The following is a 22451-nucleotide window of genomic DNA, read 5'->3' as shown; positions in this document are numbered from 1 at the left end:
AATGTTTAAAAGTCGAACAAAATCCTGGCGCAGAGGACAATCATTTAAAATTTGCTTTCTTTGGATTTATACCAGTAAAGTCAATTAAACAATGCGTTTGTACAGACCAGTTGTACCATATTTGGAAATCCATGGTTTGCAACAGTCACATTCGTAAAAAATATCGTAGAAATTCAGCCATGTACGAAGCACTGTTGTAAATACCGATTGTTGTTAATTAAGAACTCTATTGTATTGAACACATACTGAAATATTGAATACGTATTTATTCATGATTTCCTTCTGAACTTGTCATATATTAATCGCAGTTATCGGGTGTGTATTTTTTTTAAACATTATATGCGTGTACAATAGCAATCAGTCATAGCGGACGGTACTACTGTTACTGCACGTTTCGAACATCGAGCTTAAGGACGTACGCGGCAATTTTAATGCAAATTTTGCTCCACCTAGAATTTGATAATTTTTGGTATTTAGGTAGAACCATCTGTTATGGATAGAAAAATAACAAAAAAATCATGGGTCACCGATGTTGTTCATTTTTTATTCGCTCTTGAACAACAAGCATATTTCAGCACAAGAACAATTCACCAAAAAGGTAATAACATAAAAACTTGAGTAATTTAATGAGAAAAATGTTGAAAACAACCTCTGTTCATCACAAAACATGTAATACTAATTGATTGATTCATGTTTTTCATTGATTTTTAAACATAAACAAAAAACAACAGAAAATCACATATGAAAATTAACAAAATGCATCAAAGTCATTGTTATTTTTATATGCCTTCCTAGATTTTCTTCAAATTTACCTAAATGTAAAATGAGTTATAACTTAAAACAAATATACAAAGAAAACAATTGGTCACCGAGGTCGTTTGTTCACTAAAGCGGTTTAATTGCATGTGTTAAAATACAATTTTAAAACACAGTGAAGACCATGTACATGGTGAAGGTCAAAACACATACTAGTACATAAATTGCTGTTTGCCAATTCAAAAGTAGATTAAAATGTAAATGAAAGCACAAGTTATTTGTAACAAGATAAGTAAAAGTAGGTAAATACAGCATTTAACTAAAAAAGAGGTAAACAAAACATTCAAGGGAAATATCGACGGTATAAGTTGTTATTCTTGACATGACTTGGTCAATGTTTTTATGTATGCCAATACAAAAGTAGATTTAAATTTAAGCGAAAACATAAATTATGTATAGCAAGATCAAACAAATATAAGTTTATACTGAACCAAACAAAAAAGGTAATTGAATTTAAAGGGGCATACCACATTGTCTTTTAAATTCTTGATATGACTTTACCATTTAATTGTTGTATGCAAATGTAGATTTGAATATAATGAAAATACCAATTATAAATGATTTATATCGACGTCATTACAATAGGTTACTTAAGTATTCAATTGAAAACAATACGTATACAATACACTTAAAGGGGCATATCAACGGTATTGATGGTGATTCTTGATATGACTTCTCCAATTCACGGCATATCGTTTGTATGAATTAATGTGTATTAACGCCGTACCATATTATTGGAATTGTTAGAGGAATTTATATGATTTTTTTATCTTCAGACAGAGTTTGTGTGCGATGAAAATCTAATCCAACTATTGCATTTTAGGAAAACGTTAAATATCTTGCCGCATATAGCCGCTTGTGGGCTAACTGACGTACGGTCGGACAAAGCCAATTATATATCCCTCCGCCTTTAGAGGGGCATATTGACTTAGTCACCAGGCTCTTTTGTTCACAAAAACAATTCAAAATACAACGCGCAGTCAAACAATAAATACTAAGTTCCAACACATCACGAATGAAAATGAACTTATAAATAAATATCCGATCCTGTTTGCTCAATATAATGCGGGTTATTGTTCTGTCAAATGTTAAAAGAATATATCTTATTGAGAATCGAGAATCGATTACATAGTTGTATTTTAAAGGATGTTGTTTTCCCGTTTCAGAATACGGGCCTTATCAAATTACCCAATGCTACACGTGATCCCATGTCTTGTCTTAAGAATTTCAACGTGTCACACAAATAAAAAAGGATTCCACTATATTTAGTTAGAAAGATTTAGATTGCATTGCATTCGTGTAATATGACGTTATGTGTGTAGTATAAATGGGTTGCAGGTGCTGTACCGGCGCACGCTCAGATACTTTGCTTAACGATTGACCAGCCTGTAAATGTCTTAGTGTACATCAATGTGTTTTCTTAAATCATTTGCTTACCAAAAAACAACAATGTTTTTTTTTCAATCATATTGGTCAGAGAAAAATAAATTAAGCGCAAACAAGTATGCATGTATTATATACACGTGCGGCAAGATGCACCACCATCCGCACATGGTTAAAAAGTATCAGAGCGTCGTGGATGAATAATTTTAATTAATCAGATATCCTATGTAGTAAATATCTCACACAACACTACATAAAAGTTGATACCTTAAGCCGTTGTTTGAGAAATTAAAATGTTCCGATTTTTTTTAAGCATAAAATAAAACTTGCATTACAATTTGGATTATATTCTTTATATAAAACACATATACTTTGATGGCATGTTTTACATATATATGATGATTCAATTACAAATTGCTTAATTTGAAGGAAAGCTATCCATTTTAAACAAGTCGTTCTTGCGACACAAACATTTTCAGTTATAAGGAAGTATTATATGTTTTCCGTAATGAGATTCTTGATTGTTGTTACTGTCAAATAATGATGAGAAATTGGGTGAAATATTTGGGTTTTCTTTATGTACGAATTATTGACAAGTATATCAGTAGCGAGTATGCATTAACAACAAAGGGGTTACAACGCTGTTGACATAAGCCTTAGGCTGTATTTGCATTATTTATTATTTGTACCACAACGCTCAATAACGTGTGCATACTTGAATAGTGACCCCTCCAGTAGGTTGAAATTCAGCCAATGAGGAACAAGCACGTATAGAACACTGACCAATGGGATTCATAACTGAGTTTCACGGGTCAGATGTTAGAGGGAAACAACACAGTTAGCATTTAGACTTGGAGGTGTACGGATCGAGAAAGATACGATCATGTAGCTATCAGACTGTATTTGTATAACCGAAAATATTAAGTATGTTAGACATTAAATTGGACTAGAAACTGAAACATGGTGTTGTTGAATATTTTATCCTGTATTATGCAGAGAAATTAACATAAATAGAGAGGGACCGACTTGTTCCATGCGCGGCACGAGAAAATGGGAGTTAATGTAAAAGTCGTCATCTTGGCAATTCGCGCATGACGAGATATCGAATGATAGGCTACATTCCGGTAATTAAAGAGTAATGAACATTGTTAGTAACTATGTGTCGTCTATGAACTATGAACGATTACGGGACATTACAAAAACGCGATAAAAAGGATTTTTAATAGTCGCAGGAATGAGTGTCGATTCTAACTGTGTTATTTAGGGGCTGCACATTGTTTATCAATTTTCTAAACTTAATAGTACTTATTTATTGTCATCATGCCCTTATTGAATATGCATCCCGTTTTTATTCGAATATCCGAAAAAGCATACACTGATTGCGCAACCGGTGTTACAGTCAAAACAAATTTGCGTAAAACTAAACTGCCGCGTACGTCATTAATTTCTACTCAGTTCTCAGTGTGTTCGGTGTGAGCTATTACGGATGTGTTTTAATGTAAGATTCGTGTTAGAAACGTTCTTACTTCATGCTTTTAGATATGAACAAAAACCACCCACAAGCTTAATATGCCACGTTACTACAGGTCGTTTTTTACACTTCGACCGAATGCCACTGTGAAATTTAATCCGGACATGGATCATAATGATTTGCAAACAAACAAATGTATTGGCGCAATGCCATTGTTCGGCATGATTTCACGATGATGACCTCTTGTCAGGTTAAACTGGTCTTATTATTGAAATTGTTTTATGATACGAGATTATGCACATTGACATATAATACCTAATATAAATGTTCATGTAACATTTTGGTATATAAACTCTTTACGAAGTAAAAAGTTTTTTTTTATAAAAACAATCTAAAAGGCTAACAAAATATACCGCATGCGCGTATGATCACTGAAGGAGAAGATTATAAAGTCGCATACTTTGTTGCATGTTTATATAAAGATATTGTCAAGGAATCAAGGTAGAATGATTTGAGGGAGTGTTTGCTTTTTATTAGAAATAAGTAGGAGAAAATAAGCAATTTTAAAAGCATTAGTTGGGTTACGTCGGCTTGTCATAAATAAATAACCATAATTTACGGAAACATAATATGAAGTTTCGGTTAGCAGTGGGCATATTATATTCGGTCTGATAGTCGTGGAAACGAGATCATCAATCATGATAACTCTATAAATAAAAATACACACACTGACATATCTATACAATCATAATCGCTAACTTTGGACAAATCTTTTAAAAATGAAAGTATTAATTTTTACTCGGAACACCACCGAAGAAAGATATAATCGTATACTATATTTATTTTGGGGAAATCTAATACGACGTTAAATTATCAGATAGCCATTGCACACGTATATACGTTCTTTTCTTAAAAGTTTACGAGGCGCTTAATCGAAACCTGATTGGCCCATTCAACGTGTAACGGTAAATCATGCTGTACACTGCGACCTATCATATCACAAATTCGTACGACTGGAATAATACATAAGTACACGCGATTTGAAATAAATTGTTGAAACTAATTTTCCGTAAGAACTCTGCATAGTTTGTTCCAAAAAGGTTTTATTGAAATTTTGATCATTTTGTATTCTTTTGAAAATGCCTAGGAATACTTACCATAACTATGTGTTATTTCCGCGACGTTAACTTTTGCGAACGGTCCGAGAATCACTAAATGAGAAATGTTTATCCTCTCTAAATTACGCGTGGATTTGTGCTATGCTGCACTTAAATGATATTTTTCCCGTCTGTCCGATTTTTAATCGAACTATATATTTCCCTAATGCAGTTAATACATTCAGTCTTGAATACAATGTGTTAGCCTATCTTTCCGTCGGTTCGGTACTACGTTTCCGCGCGAAATCACGAGAGCTAATACCCACGTTGAGCCTTGCTGTATTTCTTTAGTGTGTGTGTGTGCCATACGTCTTATCAGTCAGATTGTTTTGTGATAGTTATTGTCATTTGCTTTTTTCACAGGATTGCAACAATAAACTTAATTTGTAGTTTTTATAATAAAGTTACAATTGCGTATTGTCAGGTCCAAACGGTGTGACGGTGTTTTATGGAAATAAATGCTATATTGCATGCTCATATGAGTATGTCTTAGTAAGAGGTTGAACTACAATGGTGTTTTATCCAGGAGATTTTAGAAATAGGTTGGCAATACATGTTTCCTCATCGAAGCTTTCATTGTTGAACAACTAATATAATAATCGAAATTAAATGGTTAAAAAAAGAAAAAAATGTTATCTAAATAATCATAACAATCGCATTATTTAAAAATTCCCCCAAAAATAAAACAATATATACAAGGGAATATGAACAGTTGTTATTTATTCCAATTAACCATTGTTGATGGGCGGTTGATGGGCGGTACATGTTGGGGGAAATCATTAGGTCGATTTGAATGTTTTATTAAATATGGCAATTTCATACTTATATTAATGACTGTCCCCTTTAAACCGGTTTGAGCTTCTTATATAGGCGCGGGATTCTGGAACTGTATTATGGAATGCTTACAATCATATTCATTATGAAAGTATCAATGCTGGTAATAACTGAGCGTTACATCGGTTAGGCTTCTACTCAAATCTGAACTGTATAAACAATAATAAATTAGATATCAACTGTAGGCACCCATAAGGATCAGTATTTTTGAGACCTTAGTTAGGCCTTAATAATCAACACACACCATGTGATTTAAAAAATGAAGGAATCGATGTGCAAATATATATACAACCAAACAACATAGGTCGTTGAACATCGCATAACACGAACGTACATTTAAAGGTTAAAATTACTGCGTAATATAAGAATATATACAGATTATCCATAATACAGCACAAACAACTAGTATTTTGAAGAAGTAATTGCTTATGTTCCCTATAAGATAAAAAGTCATACAAAATATCCTTACGTCATGTATATCGAATAGATACATTAATATTTCAACGATGATTTACATACCGAATTCTGCCACTCGTTGTATTATTAATTGTGGAATAGTTTTTAATCAATGCGTCTGTTTGTTTTCAGAAATTCTATTAGATATGATGATTAAACATTACGACAACACACTTAGTACCATCACAACCTCGCCATTGCATGACGGTGTTCACGCTAGGGTAGATGATATTTACATGCCACCCAAATTACAGCTGATGGAAAAAGTCAAGGGGGCCTTCAAGAAAACTGATACAACGATTACGAAATACAACAACGTTCTTTTAAAGGATGGTGAATACAACCGAAAAATGTTCATTCAAGGCGAGGCAGGGTCTGGCAAATCCACGTTTCTCGCCATATTAGTTAGAGACTGGTGTTGTATAAATAGTAAAGCATCACGTAAACAGACGGACGAGGCGGGGTCTGGCAAATCCACGTTTCTCGCCATATTAGTTAGAAACTGGTGTTGTATAACTAGTCAAGCATATGGTAAACAGAAGGACGAAACTTACACTGCCGATGCTAATGCACGATTGAGACCATCTGATGTCTTTGAAGATTTAACGACCCTGAAAGTGTACACGTTCGTTTTCCATGTCACTCTAAGGGATTCAGTCAACGAGTTAAATATTTTAGAGATGCTTAAAAAACAAATAATTGACTCAATTTACGGCGATAAGGATAGACGCGAAAATGCATACCGACTACTGAATGAGATCATGGAACGTGAACGCTGCTTGGTATTACTGGATGGTCTAGATGAGTGGACCTGCAACGAAGGTCGCAGCCTACCGGTATTGGCTGCATCTCACAGTCAGTGTGATGTGTTGATAACAACTCGACCTTGGAAATTGACAGAAGCGATGATACCTGACGCGAAGATTGACATACTGCTACAACTGGAAGGAGTTAACAAGCCTTTCGAGTTTAGCAGAAGACTGCTTGGCTGTATAGATGATTGTAAAGATAGCATGGTGTTGGACAAAAAACAATCAGAATTTGAATCATACATAATGAAAAATGACTTGAAAAAGCTTCTGATTTCACCAATGCTATTGCAATTGATAGTGCTCTCATGGGTTGCAGGGACTGAAATGAACGGCTCCATGTGTGAAATATACAGTCTCTTTCTGGAAAGTCTTCTTAAGAAGGCAAACAAGGAACAAAGAAAATTCCAATCGCCACCCGTCCAATGCTTTAAAGACACTGAACACATACGGCCAAATATTAAAAACGTTGATCGTCTTGCTAAAGCGGCATTCCATTTGCTGTTTTCAAATGCCAGAGAAAGTTCACTAGTGTTTAGCGATACAGATTTAGAGCGATTTGGATTAGATGAAGAACATAAGGAGTTTGCATTCAAATCCGGTATTTTATCGGCAACACGAAAGGCGTCTGCATTGCGATCATCTCCTTCATATTCCTTCAGCCATAAGAGCATACAGGAATTCCTCGCTGCTTATTATATCGCCTGCAACACCCATCAGATTGATGACATCATATCCGGTTATCTCAACCGTTACAAGGATGCATACATGGACATTTCACAGGTGTTTATATTCCTTTGTGGACTGCAAATATCAGCTGCGAAAAAGCTATCCGGCATGATGAATGAGCGCGATGTTGATTCGCGTAATCGTGAGTTTCCAAGCATCATACTATCAGGATTCAGAGAAGCTGTTGCGAATAAACATTATGACAGTAACTTCATACTCAGTCACTTTTATTTCAACATAGCGGTCACCGAAATAGGAGACGTCCACAACATCTGGATACAAAACACGTCAAATATTCTGTCATTGGACCTAACCATAAGAGAGAGTCAGAGTTCCTATGAACGAGGCGAGTCTGCATCTCATTATGAGTTTGACCTGTCATCGTGTAGCAAGCTGAAATCGTTAAGACTATTGGGGAAAGACATATGGTTTAAAGGTAAATAAACAATAACTTATTTCTATATAATGTGTATTCGTTGTGTACATTCCGCAATAAAAGTATTGTTTACAGTCTGGTAAAATGAATTATTATTAAAATGTATCACCTTATTGAATACTTCTTCATGCAGTAAAAAGACGAATGAGATATAAAACATATTTCCCTAAAAAGCGAGTGCGCCTTCTCGATATATGTTTAGAACACACTTTAATGTTTCGCATTATATGTATTGCCTTAAACTGTGTTAAGTATCACAGTTTGCACTTGAGCATACATCCTCTTAAAATGCAAAAACAGTCTTATGATTACATTTTAATTTATGCCTTTGATATTCCGTTACAGTTGTTAATATTGTGTATGCTTTTGAAAGGAAATCACTATAGATAGTTTTTGTCAACCACTTAACGATTTCAAACAGCATGTATTCGAAAAAGATAAACTGTGCATGCTAGTTGTGTTTTAAACTGCTTGGAATATACACTGCATCTATTCTAGAGAAGACATAAGTTTGTATACGGAACTTGTCTAACATCTAAAATAGTTAGACATTTCTTCTTAAAAATCAACACTTAATTGAATCATGCACATACCTCTAAACACAGACCCTTGCGCCGGTAGTAAAATATAGTTGTTTTACCCGTTAGCGAATCTCGCTAATGAATGGACCGCCAGTAGCTCAGACACCTATTGTATGGTTTTCGACATTAAATTTTGTATACATGTTTACTATTTTGTAACAGTTTCTCGTCTGTGTGCATGTTCCTAGTAATGGGCTTATGATCTTTAACGGATATTTGGTTAACGACGGTGGGCGTAGTATTTTATTGTGTCCGTATCGAATATAAATGAAATAACTTATGCCATATAAAACTATCTGGTTGTATTCAAAATGCTCTTCTTATTCCACTGACAAATACAGAAACAGTGCGGTATCTGGAATTCATGCAGAATATTACGCAGGTCAATTGTTCCATGTGTTTGTATCAGTCAAGTGACTTGTGTGATGACGTATCTCACGCGAGCCTCGAGTGTGATACGAAATAGCGCAAGCCACGAGACTGATACAAACACTTGTAACAATTGACTTGCGTAATATTCCTTTTATTACGTACAACTTTCAATCATTTTTGTTAAACAAAATGAGTTTAAGCGTTCATAATTAACCAAGAATGCTCTTATAATTTTCTGCATTCAAAGTGACGTCATTAAACGTAGCCCGGCTAGTATGGCAATACGGGATTGGAAAACTAGCGGGTAGCATAATACGGGAATTATATCTGTGCAGTTGTATTTTACCGATTGATACAACTTATATTTTTGGGAACATAAAGCAGGTATATAATAAAAGTGTATATTCTTCGCTGACATTCGCAATTCACGCCATTAAAGAAAAGAAAATATATTAAATGGAACTCATTTCAAAAGAAATTTGAATAACATTTTTTTATATATTGTTTTCTTTATCGTTGTTCATCGGTGAAATAAATAACATGAGTTTATGAAAAGTTCATACGGGGAATTGAAAGCATTATGCCGAACGATATTTAAATAATCGTTCTGTTGGAACAACACTGTTCAATAAAGCGTTGTTTATCAGTCGATTAGGGACGATTTAGAGTTCTGACGCGTAGGAATTGAACAACAATTGCGTCAATTAAATGTGTTTAATCGACAGAATCAAATGAACATAACTTTGTTCATAAATAATGACTATGTGAAATGCTGTAAAAATATGCATGAATCGTAAATAAATATATATATTGTATCAATTTATGTTCTGGTTCGTTTCTACTTTCTGCGTTATGTAAAACAATTTTAACGATGGATTATTTTGTTTTAAAAATTAGTTTACTATTCTGTTTACACTATTACAATCAAACAATAAACGAGTATTGTTTACGAACCGTATAATGAGTAACTATTAAAGATTGATAGAGTTATACTTAGAAATTAAGCATATGCAATACAAATCAAACAAATGTCTTGTCAATTTTAACGATTCTAATTCAGTCCCATTTATGCGAATTTTTATGGAATATGGTACCATTTTTGTTTTGATAAGTACTTTTGTTTGCTTTAACTTGCTTGGCTTGAATATCGTTGTCGAAGTCTCCTCGGAGGATCTATCATATTTCGACTGTCGTAGTGAATATAAAGTCCGTCAAACGATTTATTATTATGTTTAAATAATCCTTAGACTAGCGATGCATTCCACCTAAAGAAATAGGTTTGAACAGAAAAAGAGCCGACTGTAAACATAAACAAGTATATGTTAATTTAAAATATGCATTTGCAAACACGATAAGTGTTATTTAACTGAAGTAGGAACTGACATTATTTAATTTTTCACAAAAAAATGCATGTGTTTAACCGGAACATATTACAAGGGGAATAATTTATATGAAGTTATGGTAACCTCTGAGTCTAATTATACACAGATCTGTGTTTAACAATCTTTTTTGAGAATGTATTTCGTATTTCGTCGTCTTATAATAAATACAAAACAAGATCTATATGCCGCATGCACATTGAAGCACAGGCTACCATGTAAAACACTTGTCCCTGGTTAAAAACATTTTATTGATTGTGCTGCTTGTACAACGGATGTTAATGACATTTTGTTCACGGATACATGATAAAACTTATGTTAAATAAACATTTAAATTTTCAATAATCAAATACGACGATCATTTTGTTGATTATTATAATGATGTTGCTGTTGGTGATGACGCTAATTATGATGACGATGATGATGATGACGAATAAAAATACAACGATGATGAAAAGGATGAATATGATAAAGATGATGAAAATGATAAAGAACACGACAAAGAAGAAGAAGAAGATGGTGGTGGTGGGGGTGGTGGTTGTGGTGGTGGTGATGATGATGATGGTGATGATGATGATGATGATGATGATGATGATGATGATGATGATGATGATGATGATGATGATGATGATGAAGATGACGATGACGACGACGACGTTGACGATGACGATGACGATGACGATGATGATGATGATGATGATGATGATGATGATGATGATGATGATGATGATGATGATGATGATGATGATGATGATTATTATTATTATTATTATTATTATTATTATTATTATTATTATTTAGGTTGCTACGGTTATTTAGGGTTTAGGTTATTGTATACATCTACTTTCAAAATTTGATTACCCATAACTTAACATTATTCCATTAAGCACATATTTAAAAAATGCATTAAATAAAACAACAGAGTGACACATTCTACTTTTGATGGCAGTGGTAAAATTGAAACATATAACGAAGATAACCGTTGCGAGGAATTCAGTAAAATTGTGTTGTGGTTGTCTCCCAATGACCTTCACATGTATTTCATTTCAAATAATAACTAATTTATGTATCAAATATTAATAAATTATGATCAATTGATCAAAATCTTGACGTTTTTCATTAAGCACGAATAATATTGCAATTTGAATATTTTCATTTAAAAATGCATGTATTCATATAACAGTATGCTCGTTTGAATGTGTCATGCATTCCAGTATTATTTCAGATTCGTCTTGTTTGCCCATGTCAAAACATCTGGTCTGGATTGTTCTAAACAGTGCAGACCCTCTACCAGCAATACCCTGCATAGAACTGATTCGCTTGGTGGAAGTTACAATATCCTCTCGAGTTCTACACGGTCTGCTCAGCTCTCTGCTGACACTCGATCATAAGGTTACGTGTAGTCTGGAATACTGTAGTATAACATCGGGTGTACGAGGATCTGATACAGATACAACGGCTGATATGAAGGTGTTAAACAATACATTAGAAATGGTCATTGAACAAAACAGTCCCCGTCTGTGGGAGGCTCTGCATAGTCTCAATATCAAGAGTCTCAGTCTGGGAAGTTGTCTCGGTGTGCAGGTGGAACATGGGGAGCTGTTTTCCCAGTCACTATCATCGCTCACACAGCTGGAAACGCTAACAATGCAGTTGGTTAAATATATCGTCATACAGCCACCTCCATCATTGAAGTATTTAAATATTTACTTTGACAAATTGCTTCCATCTCAATTACGTGAACTTATGGCCACACTGCGCGCATGTACTCAGACAATTGATAGTAGGCTTGAATTCGGCTGTGCGATGTCAACTTATGCCTATTATAATAGAAATGATTACGGCATACAGCAAATCGCACCGGAGGAGTACATTCCCATCGTACAGGAGCTGGAGACGCTGGAGAATGTTGCAGTGAATCGATTCCGAATATTAGACCGGACAGGTGCTTATGACACGTGGGGCGTAAACGATACTGGTCTGCTTGCTACTTGCTGGTCTGCACGTAGCAATGGTAATATCGATGACGATAAACAAAACGGTGATAACTTTGAAGATAAGCTATATACAGAGTTCGTTAAATGGCTGCATGATGAAATCATACATCGAATATCAATGCGACTTCTGATTACTCCAGCCTCGACATCAGGGGTAAGCAATCAATACGGTTGCAACACATGATTTTACTATTAACAGTTCTATGTTAATGTCTGGAAAGGTTTGTGCAAATAATAATATCTCCCACTTGGATAGCATACATAGATCGTTATATTTGTATACAATTTTCTTTTCTTGTCATTGTTATTGTAAACATATTTTATTAAATACTTGTCGTTTTACAATGTTTAACATCTTTGCATGAACTATTCAATGTATGCATTGTTTTTAGTTCACGTTTAACCCATTTATGCCTAGCGTCTAGAAAAAAAGGCCTTGGCAAAAAGCGTAGACACAGATGAGACACCGCATGATGCGGCGTCTCATCAGGTCTTCGCTGTTTGCTTAAAGGAATTTCTGTTAGAAATATTCTACATATAGAAATAAATATACTAGACATCCCTTATTTTGGAAATAAATTGATCCAATTTAGAAGGATGGGAGAGTCCACTAGGCTTAAATGGGTTAATAGCGCGAAATGTATGTGCACGTTTCGAACATTCTCTAGATCTACTTTTAAAGAAAAATCAATCAATATATATTGCAAAATAACAAACAATAAGGCTACGTGTTTGGTTATAGAAAACACACCTCACTTCGTGTAATAAGTCATCATGTAATACTATCTGTTAATTTGAACCGTATTCACAGTGCTTGTTATTTGTATATTTTATCAGTACCAAGATACATTATTACTATAATGTAACTTTGCTAAATTTAACAAAATAAAGAAGATACATACTTTTATTTCTCATACAGCCCTACTTTATTTTAAAACACTACAATGTTTCTAAACTATTTAATGTTGTTATGTCGCCTAAAATTCACATTTTTATTTTTTTATTACGAATTTCATTATAAATATATATCTATACTATTATACTATTGTATATATACACTTTAATGTTTTGTTAGTTATTGTGGACGAAGTGTGATGTGTTAACTCCTTAAATGGGTTTCTATTGAGAAATTACGATCTCAATAGTTGTTTTTAAGGAATAAAACGTTTGATAAATAACAACAATAAATGTTCAGAAAAAGGAAAACGAGTAATAAACTAACGTACAGATTTATTCACTTTCAAATACCATTTTGCTGTCCAGAAGGAAACTGATTCATGTGAACAAGTCATATTCTTTGTTGGGAAAACCACGTCAATTTATCGACACTTAGTAACAATGAGCCTTGTTCTGAGAAAACTGGGCTTAATGCATTGCGTTATGTCGAATCCCAGATTAGCCTGTGCAGTCAGCACAGGCTAATCAGGGACGACACTTTCCGCCTTAACTTATTATTATCAGTAAGGACCTCCTTGAAACTAAAAATACCATAAAAGCGCGGAAACTGTTGTCCCTGATTAGCCTGTTTATTCAACACAGGCTAATCTAGGACGACACTTTACGCACATGCATTAAGCCCAGTGTTCTCAGAACGCGGCTCAAATGCTGGTTCTTTAGCAAATACGAATACACGTTTTGTTATCGGCGTGTACTTTTTCGTAATAAATATCATTAAACTAAACAGCAGTTAATTGATGGTGCCATATAATGGTTGCATTTTTAACCCATTAATGCCTAGTTGACTCTTCCATCCATCTAAATTGGATCAATTTATTTCCAAAAATAGGGATGTCTTGTATATTTATTTCTATATTTAGAATATTTCTAAAAGAAATTCCTTTAAGAAATCAGCGCAGATCCTGATGAGACGCCGCATCGTGCGGCGTCTCATCTGGGTCTACGCTGTCTGACAAGGCCTTTTTTCTAGACACTAGACATAATGGGTTAAGCTAAACAGCATTTGATTGATGGTTCCATTTAACGATTGCATTTTTTTACTATGACATTCTTCGTACATATTCACTTGTTAGTTTGGATTGCGAGAATAAAATGTTTACATTGAACTCGTTGTTATTCGGTTTATAACATTGTTGTATTGTTTTTGTCACAATCATTACCAATAGGATGATAGAAAGCAATACATGATGATTATTATTCTGCTTCTGCTGCTGATGATGATTATGAACATTATTAATACCATTATAATAATGAAGATGACGATGTAAAGACGAAAGTGTTGGAGTACGGAACATGAGAGATGAAAACAACCAGCATATTAATACATATAATCCTTAGAATTAACTAGATAGTGTGTGGAAACTTACTAAACTGATATTGAACTTTGACCTTATAACATCAATCTTTCCACCTATGTGCAACTACATCCCTTTGCAAGATTTATAAGCGTCGTCTCAATCAAGTCATCGGCATGTCAATTACAATGATTGCTGGTTGAAATTGTTCTCTAGAGTTATTGAAGTAACCAGTTTTTTGGATACCAGCTCATGAGACCCTTCCTTTTACCTTGTGACCTAAAAATCCATTTGCGTCTTTTTTTACTGCTGTGTAAACACTATACTAATATGTATGATTGTAGGACAAATATTTCACAAAGAACAGTGCCAACACAAATATCCTGTTAAACTACTCTTTGACCTTGACCTTGATCTTTAATCTGATGCACGCAAAATTCATAGGCATATCCCCTTTATCGTGCGTAACCACAATAACAATAGGCATGATATTAGGTCAAAGAATTATCGAGATATACTGGTGAAACAGTGTTACTGTGACAAACCTTGATATGTTTATGTTGGTTTAATCGTTACGTTGCATATCATTTCAATGTCTGTCATGTAGGCTTCATATTACAAAAATGACACAAAAATAAATATTAACTCAGTATTCAGATCATATGGTGGTGTGATAACGACACAACCAAAGAACCGCTTTGCTGGAAAAAGATGCAATATGACCCTGAATCGGTCACCTGTGGTTTGGTTTTGGGAGCAGAAAGTAATTTTTAAGTTATGTTGCTTATATATATTAATTTTTGTTGCTTTGTCAATTTTAAAATCAGAGGAATTTATTAAACAAACTTTGATTAGGACCACTACCTGATGTAAGAAACATAACACATTTTGAAATTGAGGTATAATGAAAAAAATAGCTATTTTGCAACGAATAATATCATTGGCTTGGTCAGTTTTAAACCAATATGAACATATTTACAGTTATTGTGGTAAGTAGAAAATTAAATTTTTATTGATAATTTACTCTTTATTAATCAATGTATCACTTGAGCGTGTCCGCTTTCACCCGAGGGGCAAGGACTTATTTTCCCCTGACAACAAATTGCTGCACTTCTGATACTGTTTTGAACATTTTGACAGTGCTCTGTGAAAATGGGGTTTAATGTATGTGCTTAATGTGTCGTCTCTGATTAGCCAGTGCAGTTTGCACAGGCTTATTACGGACGACACTTTCCGCTTGTACGATATTTTTCGTTCACAGACAGTCTCTTCTTAGCAATTATCGTGTTAAGGCGGAATATGTCGTCCGTGATAAGCCTCTGCAGATTGCTCAGGCGTATATGGGGCGACACTTTACGCACATGCATTAAAGGGGCCTTTTCACTGCAGATTTCTCAGTCTTATATGGGGCGACACTTTACGCACATGCATTAAAGGGACCTTTTCACGTTTTGGCAAATTGACAAAATTGAAACAAGTTGTTTCAGATTCGCACAGTTCCGTTTTAGTTATGATATTTGTGAGGAAAAAGTAAAACTGAACATTTCCCATGATCTAATATATTCATTATGTGCATCTTTTGACGATTTAAAAACCTAAAAAATTATAAAGCAACGCGAAAAGATTGAATAATTTTGAGAGTTCTGTTGTTGTCGTTTAATTTTGTGAAACTTCGAAGATTGCTTATATAAAGTATAAAACACGTCCGTCATACAAACTTGGCAGGATGGCCGACCGGTCTAATTCGTTTTTACTCCAGGACTCCAGGGATCACTTGTTCGAGCCCTGCTGAGGTTAACTTTTATAAAAAAAATTAAATTTTATTCTTGATTTTTTACTGGAGCTTCTTGGATCCAATGTTTACATTTATCAATATAAAGCATTTAATGACAAACTTCAAAGTATGCCAAAATCTGTGAAAAGGCCCCTTTAGTCACTCTTTTCACAAAGCACGGCTCATGTATAAGGTAGACAAATCAATCATTTTCTTTCCATTTTCATCGTGTCGAAGAACAAATTTTATCCAAGGTTTTTATGTTGTGCCTTTGACGAAACCTGAATAGAAAAATCAAAGCAACGCATAGTTTTATTTCATTAATTCAATGTTTCATGGCGACGAATATATCAATATAGGAACCACTATCCGATGCTACACACTCAAATTGAATTTTTTTAGCTTTCATTTTAAATTATATACACACATTACTTCATTTTGAGCGGTCCGAAACGATATGGATAGCTTTGAATGAGAGTCACCCACGTGTCATTCCTGTGACTTGCATTACAATTTTGTTATCAGTTTAGGAAAATACACGCGAAGAATGCATCGCGTGGCTATACACACCCGTCCGTTTCGTGTAAGCTTGTTTTAGTCCAACGTCGATTATTTGGCGCCAAAGCGAATTAGGCGTCTATTAAATTTAATCCCAGGACATCATGCACTTATCGTGAGTCAGACGACTGAAACTAAACAGAATACTTTAGGCTGGTGTTCCATCTGTCCGTATCCGCATCCGCATCCGCAAAAAATAGTACAAATTGAATTGCACTGCGCTTATTCCATTCATCCGCATCCGTATATCCGCACGCGCAAAAGGCGTCCGCAAAAGAACGCTCAAGTGAGTATTCTAATGCGGATGCGGACAAGATACGGACGGCATTTAGAACGATGAGAGTAGCTGTCATCTCAAAAAACAACTGAAAACTATCGAATTCGTAAAAAAAATACCCGGGATTATACAACCGACGCAGTTCTGCATATCGGGACTCTGATTTTACGTCAAATGTTTGGAAAAGCATAGCCAAAGCACTAAAAGAAGATGTTTCAGGTATTTATCATTTCAATTCTTTTACAGACAGACCGATAATTGAACCTTATATATACTTAAATTCACGCTTGCCCTTCATAATAATTAACGCAATTATACTTTTTAGTTTTATCCATATACAAAAAAAAGATACGTTCGACGGATGCGGATAAATGGAATATAGCGTCCGTGTTATGATTTTGCGGATACGGATGCGGATATGGATGCGGATAGATGGAATACTAGCCTTAATTATTACAGTAGTGTAGTGGTTTATCTGCATACTGATTTGTGAGGAAAAACTGATAAGTCGAATATAACGACACTTTGGACAACGTCAAATTAAAAAAACACAACAAGAATAATTGTAGAAAACATTGTTTTTGCATGATTTTTTATGATAAATTGAGGCTCGTGATGAGAAAACTGGGCTTAATGCATGTGCGTAAAGTGTTATCCCAGATTAGCCTGAGCACTTTCCGCTTTAATGGTATTTTTAGTTTCAAGGAAGTCCCTCCTTACCGAAAATCAAGTTTAGGCGGAAAGTGCCGTCCATGATTAGCCTGTGCGGACTGCACAGGCTAATATGGGACGACACTTTACGCACATGCATTATGCCCAGTTTTTTCTCAGAACGCGATTCAATTATATCTTAGTACAGGACGCACGTATTTACTTCAAAAGGCACAGGGAACTCCGTTAGTTAACAAAGAACGGCTTTCCCACCCCCGGAAACCCGATATGCTGTGAGATGTTGGAATCTTGCTGAATATCTTCCATCAAGGCTTGGGGCTTCATCAGATAAAAATGCGTGTTATCTATACACATACACATAAAGAGGAGGCGCGGATTGGGTTTTAAAAATAAATGTTTACATTTTGCATATATAATTACCAAAAAAGAACGAAAAGAAACCAACATTTGCACGCGTGCATTGTCGGAGATGTTTGCAAAGCTGTCAACTTGAAGTCATGTATAATAGATCCAAATTTAGTTCACATTTATGAAAGTCTACCCATAATTAGAACTATAGGCAGAAAATATTATTATAAATGTTAAGATTGCCTACCGGACGTATATTTTTACCTGTATAAATCAATTGCTTTACATTTACAATGATTTTCAAACAATAAAAAAGATACAAATAAGGCATACCTTTAAAGAAATTTGTAAATAAAATGCTAAATATGGGACAAATCCCTGCATCGTCGACTTTAAATAGCCATATTTCAATAAATCCTGAATATTAATAACCAAGAGTTTTCTAACAAACATGGTAATTCCTCCTTTGCATACACCAAAACATATTTTAATTCAAAAATGCCTTTAAACAATTATAGAACTGGATTTACTTACCCTACCGAAATTCATCGAAATATATCGGCAACTTCTCCGAGCACATCCAACTTCTCACAGCATATCGGGTGTCCGGGGGTGTTTCCAGTCTCGTCGGCGTCCCTTTGAGTATGTATATCATCGGGACTGCTTCAATAGAATTGACATCTCGAGTACGTACCTTGGCAAAATACGCGGATCCATCGATGGTAACAAACGGCGTCTCGTTTGCTTTCATTTGTTAACAAATTGAATATGGTTATACTGGCGTCAATCAATGAGAAATATTTATTATCATATATATTATATTCCTTATTTTGATAGCTGTCTTAATACGTAAGATAAATCAACACACACGTTAACGCGCCGATTTATAAAGCACGTGCACATCAATAGTGGTTTATATAGGTTAGTACTTCTTTTCATTATATGCCGGTTCCTGATAACCACTATAGGTGCTTTTGAATGTAAGGTTCTCATCATCAGCGTCAAAATCATCAACAGTCTGCGTATCCTTGATCCGTCCGTTCAGATAGCCGCGTGATAATCCATATCTGTGCTATTGAATGAAAGGTACTCGTCATCAGCGTCATAATCATCGACAGTCTGCGTATCCTTGATCCGTCCGTTCAGATAGCCGCGTGATAATCCATATCTGTGCTATTGAATGAAAGGTACTCATCATCAGCGTCATAATCATTGACAGTCTGCGTATCCTTGGTCCGTCCGTTCAGATAGCAGCGTGATAATCCATATCTGTGCTATTGAATGTAAGGTACTCGTCATCAGCGTCATAATCATCGACAGTCTGCGTATCCTTGATCCGTCCGTTCAGATAGCCGCGTGATAATCCATATCTGTGCTATTGAATGAAAGGTACTCATCATCAGCGTCATAATCATTGACAGTCTGCGTATCCTTGATCCGTCCGTTCAGATAGCCGCGTGATAATCCATATCTGTGCTATTGAATGTAAGGTACTCATCAGCGTCATAATCATCGACAGTCTGCGTATCCTTGATCCGTCCGTTCAGATAGCCGCGTGATAATCCATATCTGTGCTGTTGAATGTAAGGTTTTCATCATCAGCGTCATAATCATCGACAGTCTGCGTATCCTTGATCCGTCCGTTCAGATAGCCGCGTGATAATCCATATCTGTGCTATTGAATGAAAGGTACTCATCATCAGCGTCATAATCATTGACAGTCTGCGTATCCTTGGTCCGTCCGTTCAGATAGCCGCGTGATAATCCATATCTGTGCTATTGAATGTAAGGTACTCATCAGCAGCGTCAACATCATCGACAGTCTGCGTATCCTTGGTCCGTCCGTTCAGATAGCCGCGTGATAATCGATATATGTGCTATTGAATGTAAGGTACTCATCATCAGCGTCATAATCATCAACAGTCTGCGTATCCTTGGTCCGTCCGTTCAGATAGCCGCGTGATAATCCATATCTGTGCTATTGAATGTAAGGTACTCATCATCAGCGTCATAATCATCTACAGTCTGCGTATCCTTGGTCCGTCCGTTCAGATAGCCGCGTGATAATCCATATTTGTGCTATTGAATGTAAGGTACTCATCATCAGCATCATAATCATCGACAGTCTGCGTATCCTTGATCCGTCCGTTCAGATAGCCGCGTGATAATCCATATCTGTGCTATTGAATGAAAGGTACTCATCATCAGCGTCATAATCATCGACAGTCTGCGTATCCTTGGTCCGTCCGTTCAGATAGCCGCGTGATAATCCATATCTGTGCTATTGAATGTAAGGTACTCATCATCAGCGTCATAATCATCGACAGTCTGCGTATCCTTGACCCGTCCGTTCAGATAGCCGCGTGATAATCCATATCTGTGCTATTGAATGTAAGGTACTCATCATCAGCGTCATAATCATCGACAGTCTGCGTATCCTTGGTCCGTCCGTTCAGATAGCCGCGTGATAATCCATATCAGTGCTATTGAATGTAAGGTACTCATCAGCAGCGTCATAATCATCGACAGTCTGCGTATCCTTGATCCGTCCGTTCAGATAGCCGCGTGATAATCCATATCTGTGCTATTGAATGTAAGGTACTCATCATCAGCGTCATAATCATCGACAGTCTGCGTATCCTTGATCCGTCCGTTCAGATAGCCGCGTGATGTCGTCGTGCACGGATGAAGAATCCTCACCAAAATCCGTCGATATCTCGCCGTCGGCGTTCATTCTCGTGCTTGTATGCTGCACTGTCACGTGTTACCTCATTTTCACTCGTGCTATAATGTGATATGTGATCTCTGGAGTAATTTCAAGTGGTGCCCATTCCCATGTCGAGTGCCTCACTGGCATGCTTAGCGTCGGATGTACTCGTGTCGGTGCTGTAAATCAAATGTTATTCGACGAGAAAGGGTAACAATGAAGGTAAAATATAACTATGTGTGATCAATATCTTATTAAAATAGATTCTGCACAGAAATACAAACTTATTTATGTATATGTTTTTGTTTGTTTTTAACTAGGTTTACTCAGGTATGTGTATTAACGCATACCTGGTTTACTAGTAGGGCCTATCTACAATTAATTGCAACAATGTTAAAGTGTTTACTTCATTGACCCATTACTTTATGACAAAACTTAAGGTATAGTTTGTAATGTAACTATAAAATTTGTTATCCGTAATATGAGTTGTTTTTTCTCCAAAATCCAATTAAATTACTTTAAAATACATCGCATGTTCAGCTTCATCGTCGTTGAAATTGTTTAAGTAAAAAAAAACACTACTTTGTTACGTGTTGATTAATTGCAGAGTTTATCGGTTGTAATATCTCGACCCACCATGATATAGACTGAATGTTAACGAAATTGCAGTAAATAACCACACTTGGCAAAAGTTATAACGCGCCACGGACTGAACTGTACGGCAATTTTCAATCAGAATCGAAATGTTGAATACATTTCGCAATCGGCATAGGAGAATCTCTTTTGTAAGCAACCATGTTTTGCTCATTCTTTAAAACAAACAAATACGTTATAAAACTTTATTTTTTTGCGAACCACAAATTACAAAAGTGTGAAGATCAAGCATTTGACTGTATTTGATGTGATTTGGATAAATGTAACTGTTTTAATTCCGTTATTAAATATTACAATTGATATATTATGAGTAACTGGAAAACAAAGTGCGTGGCTGTTGATGAATACTCTAGATCCGGAGTGCCAAATGCAGACAAATGCAAACACATTCTCACGAGAACAACGCTATGAGTACCGGGGTACTTCCCACCAGTAATCATTACCCAGGAAAAGTTTATGTATATATCATAAACTGAAACTTATAAACATAATAACAACACGCCATAAGTTTGATTCATTCGCAATACAGACAAATAACTTATAAATGCAAGTACAAATAATCAGAAACTGACCAGTTTGATAGAATGAAAATAGTACAAGTAGACTTAAACACATTGAAGTGTGTCTTTATAGAGCATGTGAGGAAAGGAAAGCACGGTCAGCAGTTTGCCCAACACTTTTACTGGGTTGAGTATTGACTAATAAAAGTCTTGTATATATTTTATATCTCTCATTCTAACTTGACAAAACATGTATGATATCATGGTACATGGCTGGACGCACACCGGA

At 35.4% G+C, this 22451-nt stretch overlaps 2 protein-coding genes across 2 annotated transcripts in view; both read left to right on the top strand.

Moving 5' to 3' along the window:
- LOC127872739 (uncharacterized) overlaps positions 1-13174 on the top strand; it is a 167859-nt gene extending 154685 nt beyond the window's left edge. Inside the window, exon 6 of the transcript XR_008045766.1 lies at positions 13089-13174. The gene's annotated coding sequence lies outside the window, so the exon portion shown is untranslated. The remainder of the gene's footprint in view (positions 1-13088) is intronic.
- Positions 1-22451, top strand: part of LOC127875047 (uncharacterized) — a 101908-nt gene that overhangs the window by 20998 nt on the left and 58459 nt on the right. The window contains exon 5 of the mRNA XM_052419855.1: positions 6250-8091. Within this exon, the coding sequence (XP_052275815.1) occupies positions 6250-8091 (1842 nt within the window). The remainder of the gene's footprint in view (positions 1-6249; positions 8092-22451) is intronic.

This window comes from Dreissena polymorpha, chromosome 3 (assembly GCF_020536995.1).
Source record: "Dreissena polymorpha isolate Duluth1 chromosome 3, UMN_Dpol_1.0, whole genome shotgun sequence".
Lineage (NCBI taxonomy): Eukaryota > Metazoa > Mollusca > Bivalvia > Myida > Dreissenidae > Dreissena > Dreissena polymorpha.
The sequence above is the reverse complement of the archived record's forward strand: the minus strand, read 5'-3'. Positions and strand labels throughout refer to the sequence as shown.